At 50.7% G+C, this 18,713-nt stretch overlaps 2 protein-coding genes and 1 non-coding gene across 4 annotated transcripts; 1 reads left to right on the top strand and 2 right to left on the bottom strand.

The window, feature by feature from the left end:
* Positions 1–185: 185 nt before the first annotated feature.
* GID4 (GID complex subunit 4 homolog) lies at positions 186–9,853 on the bottom strand. Of its 2 annotated transcripts, XM_062588044.1 has the most exons (6): positions 9,582–9,853; positions 7,132–7,191; positions 6,019–6,126; positions 5,118–5,219; positions 4,289–4,419; positions 186–3,033 (listed from the first exon to the last, which is right to left on the bottom strand). In XM_062588044.1, exons 1-6 carry the CDS (start codon positions 9,801–9,803, stop codon positions 2,970–2,972), a joined length of 687 nt encoding a protein of 228 aa, XP_062444028.1. In that variant the 5' UTR covers positions 9,804–9,853; the 3' UTR covers positions 186–2,969. The 2 variants fall into 2 exon arrangements, with proteins under 2 accessions (XP_062444028.1, XP_062444029.1); XM_062588045.1 differs by lacking the exon at positions 7,132–7,191.
* A 450-nt stretch (positions 9,854–10,303) lies between these two features.
* ATPAF2 (ATP synthase mitochondrial F1 complex assembly factor 2) lies at positions 10,304–18,402 on the top strand. The gene is made up of 8 exons (XM_062588354.1): positions 10,304–10,386; positions 12,706–12,750; positions 13,017–13,184; positions 14,035–14,132; positions 15,173–15,253; positions 15,461–15,573; positions 16,837–16,952; positions 17,764–18,402. Exons 2-8 carry the CDS (start codon positions 12,727–12,729, stop codon positions 17,899–17,901), a joined length of 738 nt encoding a protein of 245 aa, XP_062444338.1. The 5' UTR covers positions 10,304–10,386; positions 12,706–12,726; the 3' UTR covers positions 17,902–18,402.
* Positions 17,530–17,599, bottom strand: TRNAV-UAC (transfer RNA valine (anticodon UAC)). The gene has a single exon. It is a non-coding gene; the product is annotated as a tRNA-Val (tRNA).
* Positions 18,403–18,713: the final 311 nt, after the last annotated feature.

The raw sequence follows: 18,713 nt of genomic DNA, 5'->3' as shown, positions 1-18,713 counted from the left end.
GTTTAACGCGGCTGCGAGCCCCTTTGCGTCCTGCCCTTCTACTCCAGCGAATCCTGTGCAGGTCACCTACGATCAACAGCACCCTACTGAACTCCTGGACAGACCACTGAGAGAAGCAGCATGCTTCATCCCGCTGCTCAAACCAAGAAGGGCTTTGGTTTACAAACACACACGGACACAGCCCCTGTAAATACATTTCGTTTTTAATTTGGACGTTTATAGCTCTGCAAAATACTTCCAGTCCCTTTTCCATATTCCATCCATAAATATACTAATTCTTCAGCCAACGTAGTTAAAAAAAAAAAAAAAAAAAAAAAAAAACACACAACCTTTTCAAAAGACTCAAATATCCAGTTTCTTACTTCCTCTCCCCAGAATCTCACCTGGTTAGCTACCTTTCACCACAACGCAACATACTTAACAGCTCTTTGTCGCTTATCAAACGATTCGAAGAAAAAGAAAATTAAAATCAAGGCTTTAGAGAAGGAAAGTTCTGAACACAGACAGCCCCTTCAAACCTTTCAGCTGTTACAGCTGGTGGTTTGGCTTCAAGACCTGCTACAAATCCATGACATGCACCTTACAAAGAGGCATCGATCTGGCAATTTTGGATCTCAGCTGAAATACGCTTCAAGCTGGTTGGAATGAGATGGGCAGAGGGATGGAGAAAGGACTCCTTCCCCACCCTTCTCTCAAAATATCAAGTCTCAGTGGCTCAGAGAAAAACATTGGGGCAATTTTTGGGGACAGGTGTATGTATTAAATAACCCCAGGACCCCTCTAACCCACTTTATACAAGTGACCACCGTAGTGTTTCAACTAAACAACGCTAACAATCTGACCGTAACACTGGCATTGTGACAATCCCAGGGAACAAAGGAGACTGGTGTCACCACCGATATTGCACGCAGCTCCAGAGGCATGTAAACAATCCATGGAGTAAGAATATCTGTATTTGCAAAGCAGTCTTTTGGAACTGTCTTGGAGAAGACTAGTCCCTTCACTTCTTTGAAGCAGAAGAGCACCATTAGTTTCAGCTTCAAAAACCAGGACATCTCCCAGTACCACTCAGTAAGAAGCACCTTCCCTCACCTCCCAAGGGTCTGAGTTTCTCTGAGGGGAGCAGAGTAAAAAGGGAATCTTTGTTTCCCAGCTGTTCTGCCCTCACGTCAGCCCTAGAGACGGCCCCTCTTTCCCTCCACGTCCTCTGGAATCACTCTCCTACTTGCCTTTGAGCTACTCTACAAACCTACCAGCAATGACCAACACAATGGCACACGCTTCCTCCATCGCTAACACAGCAGGCGGCTTCCCAGCCTGCGGAAAGGCTGGGTCTCCCGCCTTCACGCGTGAGCAAGTCTCTCTCCATGTGTTCTGGGGAAAGGATTCATCTGCACTGAACAGCATGCAAAAGGAGGGTGCTTTCAATACTGCATCATCTGGTGAAACCAGCCCGGTCACTTCAACAACGCAAGATCCCAATTTGGAATATATGAAAAGGGCTCACTGAGACCTGAATACTTTCTTGTTAAGGCTTAAACTAGAAATTCAGCTGCTGCAATATACCAGACAGACACACTGCAAAAAGGAAGAAAGTTAGTTAAAAGAAAAACCAAACAACTTTAGCACAAGGTATGCAGAGGGCTTTGCTTTCCTCTCATAGGCAGCAAACCAATTCTCATAACCTGCCTGGTTGGTGCATGACACAAGCCCGCTTTAATAGGGTTGTTAACAGCCAAAAAAATGCAAACTAAACTCTCACAAAAGCCCTGCAGGTGTGACTGTCACATTAAATATACAACTGAGGCCAACTTTTAAAATGCCTTTAAAAAATGCACGCGCATACACACACACACACTTTGGCACACAAGCCTTAAGTTATATCACTTGAAACATTTTGAAGTCAGGAGAGTTACTTTTTTGTTTTTTCTCTTTTCTGCCTTGTAAAAAGATATCGAGCAGTGGTGTTGGTGTAGCATGAAGGGTAAGTACAAATGCTGAGCAGTTCTAGAACTGTTTGCAATGCTGTTCAACACTTGTACTCCGATTACTTTCCCAAAGCGCTAGCTGATTACATATACATATATAAAAACTAACGTAGACGTTCCCTGTTTTCAATGTGAAAACGGGAAAATGTAATCGAGTAATTGTGCATTTGCCAGAGGGTCCTTGGGAAAAGGAACCATAAAAATATTTTTTTTAATAAAAGTCTTTTTTTTAAACCCTTAACTTAAGTAAAGAGCAAATATACACCTATAAGCAGAGTTCAGATCCACTTTACTGAGAGCCTGTAAGTCCATATATCAAATTAATTCCCAACAGCACATCAAGACACTGGAACAGCTCCCAGCTCCGAAGGGCCAGTGTTCCTCAAAGATCTGCAGCTCTGGCTAACCTCGTTAGCCAGTGTGAAGCAGAGATTCATTCAAGCTTCATCTGTCTCAGCCAACACTCCCCCAATTTTGCAGCAGAACAGTTCTCTGCAAAGCAGTCTCACCAACACCAACACCTGCCTCTGGGAGTATCAGAGCTGGCAATCTGGGCAACAAACCTCAGTCCTGGCAATTTCAACCCATATCAGGCTGTAACAATGAAAATATAAGCACCAAACTTATATTTTCTCATTACTCAGAGGAAAAACCACTGATTCCAGCTACTGAGAAACAGCTTCCAGAGGAGGGCTGGGAAGAATTTCAGTGATAGAGAAACTAGCTGTGCAATAAGAAAGTGCATTTAAAGGTAGCTTAAAACCAGATTAAAGATCAAATCGCCACTCAACAGGAGGCAGAATCAAGCTCCAGCAGCCACGCTCCTTGGGCTGGATGGGTTAACATTCAGGCTCTCTCTTGCGAGTCCGAGGGGCAGGAGAGAAGCGTGCATTCCTGTGCTCTGACAGGGACACAGTTCTCCTGGCAGGCCATGCTCTCCTGCCCGGTTTGCTTCTGTGCGGTATCAGTTCTGGACAGCTGTCATCGGAATTCATAGATAGGAGCACTGTGCTCAGGAACGTGAGTTAAATTCAATGACTGATACCTGGGAGAGAGGAAAAAGATGGAGGAGAGGATTACATGCAACAGACCGCTCTTTGTGCAAGGCCAACCCCTAGAACTAACAGCTCCTGTCTGGCAGGTCACAGATATCCAGATATGCCCGGCTTTTCTGCTACCCTTTAAGGCCAAAGTCTCAAAGGTGCTTAGGCACCTACCACGCACTTACCAGTGTTGCCAAAATGGTAAGAGGACTCAGCATTGCTTCGCATTTCTATTCCCATGCCTTTGAGCTACCTGCAGCCAGACGGTATTTGAGGTGGGCTGACTACAGATTTAGGATATCTTTTGAAGTTTAACAACTTTCATGTTCAAAAGGTGTTTGGTACTGCTGAAAATTGTGCTCAGGTTTTTCAAAGCTTAGCTCAAGGGGCTTTGTCTGAGAGCCTCCCAGGTATTTCCCCTCCCTTCAAGGGCTTCCAGCCACCCTACAGATTTGCCTGATGTGTGACAAATGGGACAAATCCCACTACTATTTACCCAACACTTGGGGAAGAGCTCTCCAAGCTAGTTGTCAGGTGGCTGCAAGAAGAAACCAACCTATTACTTGTGACTGTTCCCTGTGCCTTGCAGCAACACTCCAAGGACCTTGGACTACAGAGCACTGGCCTAACAAGATTCTTGCCTAAAGGGAGCAGCAGCAGAGCTGTTACATGCAAGACAGCGCAGAGCTCCCCCTCGAAGGCCCCTTTGACATCCTCTGAATGGATGCTGGCCAAGGCACAGAGACACTCAAAGCCTGAATCACTGAGCAGAGTGCAAACTGATGGAGTCTAACCCTGCACGTGAAACCACGCTGCCTTACACTTGGCTGTCCCCATGGGAGAGCAGGAACAGGCAGGCTCTGTGAGCGTGTGGCTCAGAGATCAAGATTCAGCATGCTTTTAGTGAACCACAGCTGGTGTCTGCCTCCCAGTACACCTCTCAGACACATGAGACCATTCCTCTGACAGACCACAGCACATCTCCAGACTTTGCATCCCCTCTGCACTACATTGCCAGCCTGATCATCACGAGCCATGCAAACAGGCTGCATTTTATACCATACAAAGGGGCTGCACTGGCTGAACGCAAATACAGGTGTTCTCCCTCCCCACCCAGGCTCAAGCTGCCAGACTGAAATTTTCCCCCAACCCAGGGAAGTTCTGTGTGGACACTCCCAAGGCTGCAGACTAGCAAAGGAGTCATTGCTTGTTTGAGGTGTCACCCTTCAGGCCGCACAAGGAAGGAAGCTTCCTTACCATTCTGAACTCCTATGGTAGTAATAGCCCTCTATAGACGCTGCTGACTTCTGGAAACAGATGTAATAGAAACCAGCAAAGGAAGCACCACTGATGTCTTTGATAGTGTGATCTGGAACTAGGAACTGTTCCTGCACACAAAACAGACTGCATGTAAAATGCTGGTCAAACACTCCCCTCCCACCCCCGCATCCAATCCCCAGCAATCAGCCCTCCTAGACTGAGTATTAGCACATACAGTCAGTTCCTGACTGAGCGCTCCCTGCACTTGTAGCAGCCCAAACCACAGAAACCAGCATGCTTTTTCACCACCTGCCACTGTAGGCATCTTACAGGAAAGCAGACAACTCAGAACAGAACCAGTCTGAATGAACACACAAAATCAAGTTTCAGTTCAACACCTGCCCCTTCCAAAGCAAAGCCAATTACAAAATCAGAGTTGCCCTACTTCCTCCCCTTGCAGCTGTGCTCATGTAAAGAGGGAGGAACTGATACAGCTGAAGAACAGAGAATCAGACTGGTCAGTCTGCATCAAATGCACAGGCCCTACACAGGGACTAGAGACATCAATTCTCTCATCTTTTGGAGCAACACCAAGCAAGATTTTCCTGTCATGTTTTTAGGCATGACTGCAGCCCTTAAGGATGCAATTAGCTTGCTAGACAGGAGTCACATTGAGATTGGTAAGCACAGTAGGTTACAAGGTTTGTAGGGTGAGAGCTTTCAATAATCAGCAGTAGTAGTTGAAAGACATAAGCTTGCAGGCACCATAAGCCACTGTCAGTCCCTTGTAAGCAGCTCATCAGGAATGGAGACATGCAATGTTTACCTTCCATCTCATGAAGACATAGTCACCGTTTTTCAGATCTTCATAATCAAAGTCATCGGAGTTAAATGTTTTTGCATACTGGTAAAAAGCCTGGAACTTTCCCTAAAACAACAGGGAGGAAGGAAAAAGAGAAAAAAGACAAGAAAAAAGACAAGATGCTCATTCCAAGAGTAGAGCTCACTACTACTAGTTACTGTTTAGGAGGGAAGAATTGCTACAGAACAGGACTTCTGCTCTGAGGGGCTGCTGTTTCCTTGGAGCGCTGCTAACTATGCGCTGCAAGACAAGCGCAGGGGAACACAGAGTGCTGCCAGACATCCACAACCATAGCCAGCCCTGCTGGAGAAGCCCCCTACACTTCCAGGGCAAGATATTTTAATAGAAAAGTAATAAACATTAAAGTCTGGCAAGCAGCAGCAAAGATCAAGACAATCGGTTGGCTCCTGTGGCTCTGATCCAGGACACAGTGGTAGACAAAGGCTTTCCTGAAAAAAGCGCTGCAGTACCTTGGCTGAGACCCAGGCAGCACCTACCCTGCCCCTGTGTCAGGGGGGCACTTCTTCCCTTCTTGATTGTATTTTGTTGTAAAGCTTCAAAACAAGTAGGGCTCTCTCCTGAGGGGAGCAAGAGATGGGAATCGATCCTGCTCCCTTCCAACCCCAGGCCCATCAACTGGAAAGCAAAACATACCCTCCCTTCCCAGAGATCACAGCCAGCAGCCTGCCAAATATCCCAGAAGGAAGGAGGAAGAGGCTCCCAAAGGAGAGCCCCTTCTCATGCCTCTTGCATGAGCAAGCCCTGCACATCACCTCTAAACCAGCTGCTCAGCCAGGAAGGCACCAGACCTACATCTGTTCCCCACCCCCTTCCACACACACACACACACACACAATTTATTTACCCAGTGTTTACGATCCACATCTTCATCAGCATCCCACTTGCGCGTTAGGAAAGGGTGCTTTTTACTGATTATTTCCCCTTCAAAGAAAGTGGTGAGGGTTGGATACTCCTAGGAGGCAGGAGAGACAGAAGAGAGTTAAGAAGATTTGCCACCTCGAGAGAGAGAAACTCACACAGATAAAGGTGCACAGCCTCAGCAAAATGCAAGCACCTCGCAACAAGACCTCAAGGCAGTCTTGGGGTGCTGGTGCTCCTGTCACCCCAGTTAGCACACTGACTTGTCCTGTCCCTCACCTTTTAAAATGACTTGTACATGCACACCCTCCACCCTCTTATTCCAGTTGTCTTTTCACCCCACTCTGCTCACTCCAGGAAATTAGGAGCCATGTTAGAGCTAGACAGCTGGGAAGCTCTCAGCTGGATGATCACAAGTGACCATTTGGAGGTAACACTGCTCCTTAGCTCATACACAGCATTCAGACGTGTGTTCGCTACAAATACAAAGTATGAAGGCCAGATTAAGCCACCACAAAGAGGGAGAGAAGGTGCTCTAAGCAAGCTCTTTAGCTTTGCACTTGCAATGAATCAGGGGTTTGCACACAGAATACCAGGCTCAGGTGAGGGGAGCTAACTTCTCCAAGCACCTAGTGGTAACTTGTCTGTGCAGACACACAGTGCACTGCAGCTGAAAAAGCCTGGACTTCGAAAGACACAGTCAGAATGAGAAACCCCATAAGACAACACTCAGTGCCCAACACCACAGGGAGATCTTGGTAGATGGATACGGAAGGAAGTACTTAAAGATTCAATTTGTTTATCTTCTTTTAGCAACACACTACCCCAGTTGAGTATCTAAAGCTGACTTCAAGGTCATATTCAGTTCCACTCAGAGCTTAAGGGGTACCAGATAAACTTTCCTTATTCTCTCAGAACTCCCATTATACTTGCTTTACACTCCAAGAACAGACTGAAGCTATTAGACTCGGCAGTGGTCAAATTTACTGTGTACTTGATCCCTCCATCCTCTGTGTCTGGTGCTAACTTCTCCCCCTACCAGGGAAAAGGAAATCCTTTAAACAACATATTTTCTTATTGTTTTGCAATAAGCACTCACCTCTGTAAGGCCTTTAATCTTCAAGTATCCACAGAGATAGGAGTTTTCCATATCCACATGCTAGAAGAGATTGCAAAGTCCTACCATAAGCACGTGCATGAAGGCACCCAACTGATCCAAAGCAGTGTCTAATCCTGTGGTCCTCCAACATTCAATTCTGCTTAAGGTAGTGTAGACTGTCCAGTTTATTGCCCACTGTTCATGCTAACATCGCCTTTCCCAAAGGCTGGGAACAACTTGGAAAGATCCTTTTAGAAGTGCCCAGCTCACTTCTGACAGCCTCCACATCCCAGGCCTGACAATACCCCCATCTGCTTTCAGCTTCTTCAAACTGAGGCAACATCTTCCACCCAGAGGTCTCCAAAGAGACTAACTCCCCCATCTCTACCAAGAAGGAACTTAACTCTCAGTTTTCTCAGAGTGAGGGAGCAGCACTGGCAGAATCATTAACACACCCAGCTCTCACCTATCCCAGCCAAACTGGCAACCAAGAAGAACAAGAGCAAAAGTATATATTTACTCAGGATAATTCAGGCTAGAGAAAAAGCATCACCCTGAGCTTTCCAGCCCACCCATTTAACAGGCCAGAGACACCTCCTCTCTAACATGCTAGTCTGTACACTCAGCCTAGTAGCAAGGTTTATTGCACACCAAAGCCTGTTCAAAACAGATGTCTCTTGTTTTGAAATAGGCCCTCCTCCCAGATCTAATGCTTTCATGTCACCTTTCTTGAGTTACTGGGCTGCATTTTGCCTCTTCTGCTGTGCAGAAACTAGGTAAGGGGCTTCTTCTATTCTGAACTCCTTTAAAGCAAGAGGATTTTCCAAGCTTTTCTGCTCAACATCCCCAAATCAGTTTTCAAAGCAAGATCTGAGTTATTTAGGAAAGTGCAGACATTAACTATAAGAAGATGGCTCTTTTCCACCTGCAATCAAAGAAAAACAAAATTTCCCTGCACTCAGCAGAGGAAGAGCAGACAACCACCTTTTCTTAGCTGACACGCACAAAAGAGCAGCGATTTTAGTGCAAAGTGATAGCTGGTCTTTGGGAGAAGGCAGCGTGCAGTGAAGCTGATCAGCCATGGGATGTCTCCACCAGAGCAAGCTGCATCAGGGACAATTGTGCCGTTGACAAGTGGAGGACCATATGTGAAAACCAACAATATGGTTCAAATGCTACCCCATCTGCTGACCTTGGGACTATCACATTACTCCACAACACTGACCCATACATCAGTCTGCACCAGCTGCCAAGGTCCCACAGATCCCATGTCACCGAGCGCTGAATAAAACTGTGACCCACAGGGCACTTTATAGGAAAGTGCACATCAGATGTCTGGCTTGTCTATTTATTGGTGATCCCACACCTTGCCAGCTCTACCCTAAGCAAGCATATCAATGTCTAGGACTAAAAATAAAGCACAGGAGAAAATAATGATCCCAGAGAAGAATGGGAAAGCCGCAGCAGCCAGGGCCTGGATCCCTCAGGGTCCAAAAGTTGTGTCCCGCTAGACGCAAACCACTGCACTTCACTCCAGGCTCCCTGCTCAGCCTGGGATCCAGGGGAGGTTGGGGCACTGGGATGGGAGATCCCTGGGATTCCAGGTCCAGCCAGGCCCTACTCTGCCAGCCAGGGCCTGGATCCTTGCTGTTTTCCAGCCAGGCCTGAAATACAGGCTGCCCTGACAGCAGTGACTCCTTGGGACACCACCCACTCTAAGCTGGGCTCCTGCCTTCCTCCTTGTGGCCCAGAGGAACACGGCCAGCCTAAGTCAGGGCTTGAATGGAATGAAGGAGAGATCCGGGGTCACAGGCCTTGGTGGGACTGAGGGCAATAGAGTAAGGGAATGGGGGGAGCAAATCCAAGGGAAATGAGGCCACAGGGCTGGAGGGGTCAGAAGAGACAGGCCTAAGAGTAATGGGGCAAACAGAGGGGAACAGACCTGAAAGTAGTAGGACAAAGGAGGGGGTGGGGAGAACAAACCAAGTGATAATTGGGCAAAGGTGGGAGTGTAGGAACAGACCTAAGAGCAATAGGCCATGGGGAGGGGAGACCTGAGAGTAAAGGGGCATTTGGGGGAGTAGGGAACAACACAGACTTGAGCGCAATGGGGCATAGGGGGAGGGACAGGCCCGAGAGTAATGGGGGGGGGGGAGGCCCGAGGGCAATGGGGCACGGGGGGGAAAGGGGAGGGGGGCAGAGAGCCGAGGGCAATAGGGCAGAGCACAGGCCAGAACTGAGGGCAGCCCGGGGCGGGGGGGAGGAGGGGAGGTAGGGGGCAGGCCTGAGGGCAGCGGGCCCTCCCGGGGGCCCGAGGGGATGGGCGCAAGGAGGTGACCCCGGACCTCTCCAGGCCGGAGCCGCCGGGGGCTGGGGGCGCCCGCAGGCCGGGCCGGGCCTGGGGGCGCGGGGGGGGGGGGGAGGAAGGGGAGGCCGGGCGGGCCCCTCACCTGCATGACCACCTCCACCTCGTAGGCGTTGCCCTTGCTGCGCTGCTGCCCGCGGAACTTGGCGCCGCTGTAGAGCAGCGAGGTGGCCACGCCGGGCTGCGCCGTGTTGATGGGGGGCGGCGGCACCAGGCTGCTGGCGGCCGCCCCGGAGGACGGAGACGAGGCCGAGCCGGCCGCCGCCGCCGCCCCGCCCGCGCGGCACCGCTCGCTCCGCACCGGCATCTCGGGCGGGTCCCCGGGCGCCAGCGTGGCCGGGGCTGCGCGCGGCCGGCGGCGCCGGCCCGGTCGCCCCCTCCCGCCCCTCACGCTGCGCGGCCGCCGCGGCCGCCGCTCCTGCCTGGCTCGGGGCCTCCCGGCAGCGCCTCCGCGCGCTCCCATTGGCCCTCGCGGGCGCTGCGGGGGGGGCGGCGCCGGGCGGTAATTGGCCGCTGGCGCGAGGCACGTGCCCTCTCCCAGCAGGCGCGGCCGCGAGGGCTTCTGGGAAGCGTAGTTTTCGCCCTCCCCCCAAGATCTCCCGCAGGACGGGGCGGCCGAAGGGGCAAAACGCGCTCGCGGTGCGGATTGGCTGCCGCGGCGGGCAGCATGGCGGCGCCCGCGGAGCCGCGCTGAGGCGGGGGGCGGCGGCTTCCGCAGGGCCGTCGGGTGCCTCCCGCCGCGCCTCGCCTCGCCGCGATGTGGCGCGGCTGCCGGCGGCTGCTGCAGGGCCGCTGCCCGCCGGCCTGGCGCCCCGGCCCGCCTCCCGCCGCTGGTGGGGCGGCGGCCGCGGCGGGGCCAGGCGGCGGTCGGGCTTACGCCCCGCCGGCAGGTGAGGGCGGACGGGCCGCTCGGGGGCTTCGGGGCTCCCTCGTGGCGGGTCTGGCGGGTCCCTCTTTTGGGGCAGGCGCTCCCGCTCCCTCCTGCGCTGCGGGCTGGTCCCCGGGGGTCTCCCGGTGGGACCCCCCTGGGCCCAGACGCTCGCATCCCCGAAGGTCACCGCGGGGCCCTCGCTGGCAGGACGGGCCAAACGCGTGGAGAGCGGTGAAACCTGCCCCGAGGAGGCTGAGGAGCATTCGAGCACCCTCCTCCCCGGGTTTGGGCTCATCAGGCCTTTTTAGGTGCTCCAGGTGCAGGGTCTCCCCCTGCTCCCATGTCCTGGCATCAGCAGGGTTTTCGCCAGCAGCATGGCCTGGCCCTCACTGCGTTGGTTTGTTATCGTTGCTATTGTGATTTTGGTTGTTTCTAAGGCTTTTTGGGGGGGGATGCCACACACACACACACACACACACACACACACACACACACTGGTGTGGTTCAGGCATGTGCTGGGCAGTGTATTACCTCTGTAGGTCTTCCTGGAAATGTAGGTGTGAGGACAGTAGTTTTATTTCTTATGACATGAAGCTGCAGGTTTTTAGGACACATGTCCTGCGGCTCTTTGGAGTATCACTGAAATGACCACTTTGGGGTATTTATACGTGAATCTTTTCAAATTGTGCACAAATAATTTGCCATTTTCTGAGGCCATGAAACATGCAGGTGGCTTAGCCTGAGCAGATCCTCTTCCATTTCACTGGTGCTTTGTGGAGGTGTGGGAACATACTGGTATGGAATGGTACAGACCTGCAGCCCAGCCAGTTTGTGTTACTCTTCAGGAGCCAGACTTAGGGATACAGGATTTATGATCCTTTTGCTCTTGGCAGGGGAGTGGGTTGCAGATTCTTCCTGCCTTGAGTGAGCGATGAACCTGTGCAACATCCGTTCTCATGTAATCCAGGCTCTCAGATGTCTGCTGGGAGTGTATACAACAGTGCGGCTATGAAAGGAGACTAGTCGTAAAACAGAGCTGTAATTCCCCGAGACTCATCTTGCTGGCGGAGCAGGCCCTCCCCTGAGAGGAGCAGGAGCTGCCAGGGTGGGAGGCATAGGCTGGAGGGAGCCGAGGGAGTGGTTCCCCCCTCTGGTGACTCGGTTGTATGCTGCAGTGTGCGTGGTATGTCCCTAGCATGATCTAGCTGTCACGACATTGCAGGCTACGCTCCTGCAGGATGTCATCCAAGGCGAGGGATGGGGACTGCTGATTGTGTGCAGGCTGCCTGGCATCTTTACTCCTGTGGGCCATCCTAGCAGAGGGTGCAGCATCCTGCTCTGCACGTTCTGAGCGTGCTGGGAGCTGTAGTTCTCACTGATACAGGCAGCCACATCCCTCCAGGAAGTGCATCAGCTGCAGGTGGCAGGTCAAAGCAGAGAATGAGCTAAATCCACAGAGGGAGATTGTGCAGGCTGGAACTGTGTGGGTGTGGAGTTGGCAGGGATGGCAAGGGAGACTGCTGTGGCCTGCCCTGCCTAGTGATTCAGTTTTGCTGGATTTCTTGTCATTCTGAAATAGAACAAGCTGGAAGAGGGAATTGGCCAAGGCAGTCCAGGAAATTAATTTGTCAAACATGATTGTAATGGAGAAATTTTGAAAGACTGAGCCCAGAGTGAAACTCCATATGGACTGGGAGGAATGACAAGATGAATCTGCTTTGGAAACCTCCCCGCCAGCCTCTGTAGAAACCTGGTGATAGTGAGTTTGAATGGAGCAGAGATCCCAGCCCTGGGTGGCAGAAGCAAAGAAAAGCTGCGCCCTTTCACTTGGTAGTTGTGCACTGCAGCACTGTGCTCTCCCACCAGTTTCGTGACACTTCCTTGGTGAAGACAAGCTCAGTGAAATAGTGTGGTGCTTGGAAGCTGTCTGCAGAAAATGCTTTAGAGTGCAATCTATAGTAGTGCCATGTTTTTATCCTTCCCTTCTTTCCCCAGCAAAACTCTTGAGGCCAGGACTGCTCCCCACCACCATGTACAGAACTAGACTGGGGAGAGGCTCTTTTGCCTGGGCACAGGCAGTGGCTAGGGGCTTGTCTGCCAAGACTGTTTGCAAAGGCATTCTTGCAGAGAGCCCTGGCCCCCTTCTGGGGAGAGGCTCCTGGCAGGCCCCCAGGCTCAGAGGGTGGATGAATGAGCAAGACCTTGTGACAAGAAGCAAGGCCATCTGGGCCTCGACACCACCCAGGGTTCCATCTGCTCTCGTCTGTAGTGGGAATCAGGGGAGGGGACTGAACCTTGCTCTGACTGCCCTTTGAATGGCTCTTATTTTTGCCCCTAGAAAGGAAGCGGTTTTACCAGAATGTTAGCATCTCGCAAGGAGAAGGTGAGTGTGGTCACTGGGTGAGGAAGGAGGGACTGGGAGGAGGTGGTGGTCCCTGGGGAGGGGGTTGTCGCCGCATGCTTCTTTAGCGAGACTGCAGCACACCTGCAACCTATGTCGTACAGGTGGGATATTTGTCCTCAGCCTGCTTTGGCCTCTCCTCATTTCTAGCTAAACTGTGTGGCTGGATTCCAGCTCTGGCTCTGAACCTGCTCCCTCTGTGGGGTTGTCTGTTGTTCCTTAGTGCGTGCTCCTCTTTAATTCCCCAGGATTTGTACTCTGATCCTCCAGGAGGCTTTGAAATAAACCTGGATCACCGGAAGCTGAAAACTCCCCAGGCCAAGCTCTTCACTGTCCCCAGTGAGGCCCTGGCCATTGCAGTAGCGACGGAGTGGGACTCCCAGAAAGACACTGTCAAGTTCTACACTATGCACCTGGTAAGCATGGTAGGCCAAGGCACCAGGACAGCTGTGCTGCTGCATCACTTTGGAGGAGTAGAATGTGGTGTCCTTGGGGCAGTCAGACCAAGTCAGAAGCGGGGATTAGAGAGAGGGACTCAAAATGCTAGGGACTGAAAAGGATTAGCCAGGCTGACTGTCACGTGGTGAGGGTTTTGCCAGCTGGCAGAATGGATTCCAGGGCAAGGTTTAAGAACCATTTTGGGATATAAGGCATGCTCTGGTGTGAATAAGATGAGCACATCTCTTGAAAATGCTTCCTTCTGCATCCTTCCTCCCACAGCTTTCTTGAGTATTTGCAGTAGAATTGGGATGTCTTGATCTGAAACTGAGGTGACTGTGTAGACATGAGAGCAGTCTCCAAATGCAGAACATAAAGGGAACAGGTTGCCCTAGTTCCAATTGAAATGGGGACAAGAGATCAGGATCTCGGTTGTACACTGGGAAGAATCTTGCAGCTCTAAGGGAATTAGATACTAGCAGGATTACTACCAGGGATGGAAATTGGTGTCACAGAGGAGTTTGAGAAGTGCCTGTGCAGTGTTACCAGGGATGGCATGGGGAGTGGGGGGAGAAGACTGGAAGAGCTCTGGAGCAGTTCTTGAGCCCTCTGCTCTTGTCTGGTGGGCCTGCTCCAGCTTCATCTAAGGCTAGTGAGAAGATTCCTATTGCGTGAGCCAAGTTCTGGCTCCGCATTCACCTCTAGCTGAACTCCTCAGGTCCCTCTGCTTGTCTTGAATTTCTCTGCTTCTGCTTAGCTTTGAACTGTGGGAGCTGCTGCTTCCCCAGGCCATGAATAACACTAGTTCGTATTGCTCTTATCCCACAGACCACATTGTGCAACACAGCTTTGGACAATCCTACTCAGCGAAACAAAGTACAGCTGATCTGTGCAGCTGTGAAATTCCTGGAGACTGACACTGTCTGGTAGGAGAGTATCAGGGACCCTCTTGTGCAGAGACTGGGCTATACTATTGCAATTGAGAATTGTTTGAGAAAGGTGGCTGGAGGATTCAGATATGACAGAAATGAGGGAAATGTCTACCCTAACTGAGTCCTTGCAGGGCTCTCATCTTTCCTGGTTTTAGACCAAGAGTTTGAATTAGTTGAGGCCAGTCCTACCTTTGAAAACCTTGCAGATCTCCATAAACTTAAAATGTGCAGGCATGACAGTGAGAAGGGACCAGGCATTCTGTTAATCTCTGCTTTGGGCATCCCCATGCTGGGCAGGGGCAGAAGCAGTAAGGAACAAAGATTTCCACAGGGTAAAGATAACAGCTATGAAAGGCTTGGGAGAATCTGTCAACTCAGTCCTCCCATCCTTCTGTACTATATAAAGGTGAAAGAAAGCTCAGATTACTTGTACCAAGCTAAATGCTTGTTGGTCCTTAAAGTCCTTGTGGGTTGCAGGATCAAGCCTGCTCCTGCCCAAGCTCATCTCTTGCAGTCCCAGCCTCTGAGGTGTGTCTATTGGAAGCTGCTCAAGCCCTGGGGGGAGAGGGGAACAGAACACCTTTCATCTGTGTCTGTGGCTTTGGTCACATTGGGCTGGGCCATGTGGCAGCTGGTGCCAGGGAGTGCAGAGCCAAGCAGCTGGCACGGAGGAGGAGTGGCACCATATACATAGTTCCAGGGGCATATGTACTCTGCCCTAATCACTAAACCACACTTTATCCCATGGCTGGCTATCTGTAATTTTTTGTGGACTGATTTGCTGGTCTGTTTTCTAGCAAGATAGAATTGTCCCTTCTAGGACAACGAAAAGCTCTGAATTCAGGAAAGAGTTGAGGGGATTATTCTCAATCAGAGATGATGCTGCTGCCTGGGTGACAAGTAGGCCAATACTCCCCTTCTTTGGTCTATGTTGGGGATGGCTTCCCTCCCAGACATGTGCCTCAGCCTGGCAGGGAGCAATCTGAAAGCTTGTAAGGGAAGATCCAGTGTGGTTTTGTTCTGCAATGTCCTAGCTATCGTGTGGAGGAGCCAGCTGCCTTGGCAGAGCTGCAGAAGAATGAATGGGATCCCATCATTGCCTGGGCTGAGAAGAGGTAAGAGGTCGAAGATATTTCTGTCTCCTTATATCCTGCCCTCCAGTACCTCTAAGGCAGTATGGTGCTGTGATAACTGGGACCAGTTATGCTGCTTCCAGCACTGTTGTAAGCTGTGCAAGGCCAGTAGCTGCAGTGGCTGTGACTGTCAGCACCATGATGTGCGTAAGTCCTGTGCTTGTCTAAGGAACTGTGTGATCGTTCCAGGTATAATGTGGCAATTGGCTCCTCTACCAGCATCACAGGGCCAAACATCCCAGCCAGCACCAAGGACACCTTCATCAGCCATCTGGCATCTTACAACATGTGGGCTCTGCAAGGTGAGAGAGGCTGGGCCATGGGGAGCCCTCAGCTCATGCTGTATGAGTCAAGGAGACAGTTCCCCTCAAAGTGAGAGAAGATAGACTGTAATGTTTCTCCTTTCTTGCTGATGCACTGAATGTCCTTAGTTTGTATTGCTGAATGGGACCTAAAGATGAAGAAATGGAGTAATCGGTTTGCTTTTCTCAAGTGTTCAAATGCAAGACTTGCATGAGCAACAGACAGAAGACCCACAGAAGATACTAGCCTAGCTGCTAAAGTTAAAAATGATGATTTCTAGTACAGGACCTAAGAAACCTTTCCTTTTCCTTTTCCTTGTAAAGATTTTTCTTTTTCTCTCTTTTTTTTTTTTTTTTTTTTGATGAATCATTTCCTTTGCTCACAGTTAGTAACATAGGAAAGTGTGGTGGAAGGGAAAGGTATGTGTGTCCCTTGAGGAAGGGGAAGCTCTGGGCTTAAGACCTGAAATCAAAATCTGGCTTGGACTGGTAGTGCAGGATGAGTCTGACTTCACTTCCTTCCTCAGACTCTGTGCATGTATGAACACCCTCATTTTTCCAACAACGTGAGCTGAATCACAAGTGCTCAGCAGCTCAGGGGTTCGGGTGCCCCTTTCCTCCTCCTATCAGTGCATGTTCATGGGATTCACTCCGGTCCCTCAGCTGTCAGACACTAGCTATTCCACCCTGAAGAGGGGTGTCTTGCCAAGCTAGTGTCTGATGGTGTGGCAGGGAAAAGCTCCACTGCTTCGGCAGCCCAGCAGCTGTGTCCCATAATGGCACAGTTCCTCCAGGGCAGAGCACACCACACACATGTTCACACAGTGTTTTCCCAGGAGTAATTATAGATGTAGACAGCCCTTTTATCACCAAACAATGTACTTGTCCCTCTCATCCTGAGGGCTTTCAGCTGAGCTCCTTTGCAGTGGACACAGTACCGGGGCCTGGACGGGTGTCTCTTCCCTTTGTGCAGCGAAGGTTTGTGGCAGAACAAAAGGCGCGGTTTCCATGGCATAGCCTTTGTCGCTGCACTGACAATGGCCAGAACAGCATTTCCTGGCTGCAGTTAACTGCAGATCTGACTCCAAAGGACCCAGATGCAAATGGGGGGTATCACTGGCCCTGCAAGTCTCCCTGAAGATGCACCGTACCCTGACTGACCCTTACCACACCCTGACTGTCCCTTTAGAGAATATGAGATGTTGCTATAATGCTATGAAAACCAACCATGAATCTTGTTTGTTTTGGGTTTTTCCCCTCCAGGTATAGAATATGTGATCACCCAGCTGAAATCTCTGATTCTGTCCATGGGTCTGATTGACAGGCACATTACAGTAGAGAAAGCCGTGCTTCTGTCTCGCCTGGAGGAAGAATACCAGGTAAATTATGTTACAGAGCAACCCTATAATTCAAATAGCAATAATCTCAGCATGACAAATGTTTCTCCCACCACTAGTAACTGGCAATGGAAGTGCTTGCTATTACAGGAGAGGTTCCACTCCACCAGTCTCCCTGTTTGAGAGTTTGGATTATGCTGCTGTAGAGCAATATGATGGGTGCAACAGCCCAGAGTGCTCTTTGGGCTGCCAATTTCTTTTTGCAAAACCCAGATTGCTGCTTTTCTCCCTCTAATCTGAACTGCAAAGTCATGGATGGCTTCTCTTGCTGTGGGTTATGCATCCCAGAGGCCTTGCTAGGCACTAAACTAATAACTTCCTTGCTGTGAGAGCACAAAACAGAAACTGTCCTGGCATGAAGCTCTCCCTGACCCAAAGGCAACAGAAGCTGATGGGAATCTTTTCAGCCTTCCTTTAAGGGGCTTTGTCCTGAACCCCCAATGCAGATGAACCATGCTCTTCCACAGCTCTCATCTGGAGATCGACTGCACGGAATCCGTGAGGTTGGAAGGGACCTCTGGAGGTCACGTAGTCCAACCTCCCAAAGACTTCCTGGCGGTGGTTCCACTGGGGCTTGAACCCAGGACCTTCAGCATGTAAAGCAGATGTGATAACCACTACACTATCCCTCTGCCCCATGTCCCTGCCTTGATAATCAGTGTTCATCAAAGTGCTGCACAACTCCTAGGGGGTTATCCATGTTTCACAAACATAGGAAGGGAGGCTGAGTGCTGCTGAGCAGCCATATGTATAATCCATTTCTGAACTGACTTGTGTTCCTCCTCTCCCCCAGATTCAGCGGTGGGGCAGTGTGGAGTGGGCCCATGACTACGACCTGTGTGAGCTGCGTGCTCGCGCAGCAGCTGGGACTCTATTTGTTCACCTCTGTTCAGAGAGCTCAACCATAAAACACAAGCTGTTGCAGGACTAAGGCTGTCAGGCTGCTGAGCTGGGCGCAGGAGGAAAAATGCCCAGCTGTGAATTGCTGGCACGCCCCAGAGGATGGTAGCTGCCATTCTGCCACCACATCTTCCCAGAGATCAGTCATGAGGGGCTGAGACTTTGTGACAATTTCTCACTTGGACTGACTCCTGCAGTGCAACCCCAGCAGTTCTGAGCCCAGGAGGAGGAAAGGTCAGGGTGAATCCCTTTGCATACTCAAGATGACTGCTCTGTCTGTTACTAGAATCTGTAACTCATTAGAGGAGCACCCACCAAAGAAACAGCTTCCTGGACAAGGCAGGGCACGGCACAGACATACCCAGCATATGCCACATGTCTTCATAGCTGCCAGCTCCTGACACACACTTGTTATGGAAATCTGAAAACAGACTCCACTGCATCTGTTCTCCATCCCTCAGTGTGCCTGTTGGTAACACAAGGGTCTCCGTGTTTGATTAAAGGCACATCCCTGCTAGATTAGATACTGAAAGCTAATGCATCTGAGTATTTCTTTGTTTGAATAATCAAACTGTGGTGTAGGTCCTGAGCTGCCAGGCACTAGGCTGGTGCTGGGATGACTGCAGGCAGAAAAAAAGACACAGAGCAGAGCTGAGCAGACACTAAGTAGCAAACAGATTTGCTTCCTCTGCATTTCTGTTTGAGCCCCTTGTCCATGACAGGTGCCCTGTCCTTGCAGCCAAGGAGTAGCAAGGAGCTGACTGCAGCACTGGGGCAAGAGAGGAGGAACCTAGGCTGCAGCCATCCTCAAAAACCTAAGCTGGTATACATTCAGGCAACATC

Source organism: Rhea pennata, chromosome 15, assembly GCF_028389875.1.
Source record: "Rhea pennata isolate bPtePen1 chromosome 15, bPtePen1.pri, whole genome shotgun sequence".
NCBI classification, from domain to species: Eukaryota; Metazoa; Chordata; class Aves; order Rheiformes; family Rheidae; genus Rhea; species Rhea pennata.
Note: the sequence above shows the minus strand (reverse complement) of the source record. Positions and strands in the feature narration are given on the sequence as shown.

Bases quoted from the DNA above. Each gene is read 5' to 3' on its own strand.
- ATPAF2 (XM_062588354.1), top strand. From the start codon at position 12,727: ATGTTAGCATCTCGCAAGGAGAAG. The intron at 12,751-13,016 runs GTGAGTGTGGTC...TTAATTCCCCAG, and splicing joins TAGCATCTCGCAAGGAGAAG to GATTTGTACTCTGATCCTCC. The intron at 16,953-17,763 runs GTAAATTATGTT...CCTCTCCCCCAG, and splicing joins GCCTGGAGGAAGAATACCAG to ATTCAGCGGTGGGGCAGTGT.
- GID4 (XM_062588044.1), bottom strand. From the start codon at position 9,803: ATGCCGGTGCGGAGCGAGCGGTGCCGCGCGGGCGGGGCGGCGGCGGCG. The intron at 4,420-5,117 runs GTAAACATTGCA...TTTTGTGTGCAG, and splicing joins ATGTCTTCATGAGATGGAAG to GAACAGTTCCTAGTTCCAGA. The intron at 3,034-4,288 runs GTAAGGAAGCTT...CCTCTCTCCCAG, and splicing joins TACCATAGGAGTTCAGAATG to GTATCAGTCATTGAATTTAA.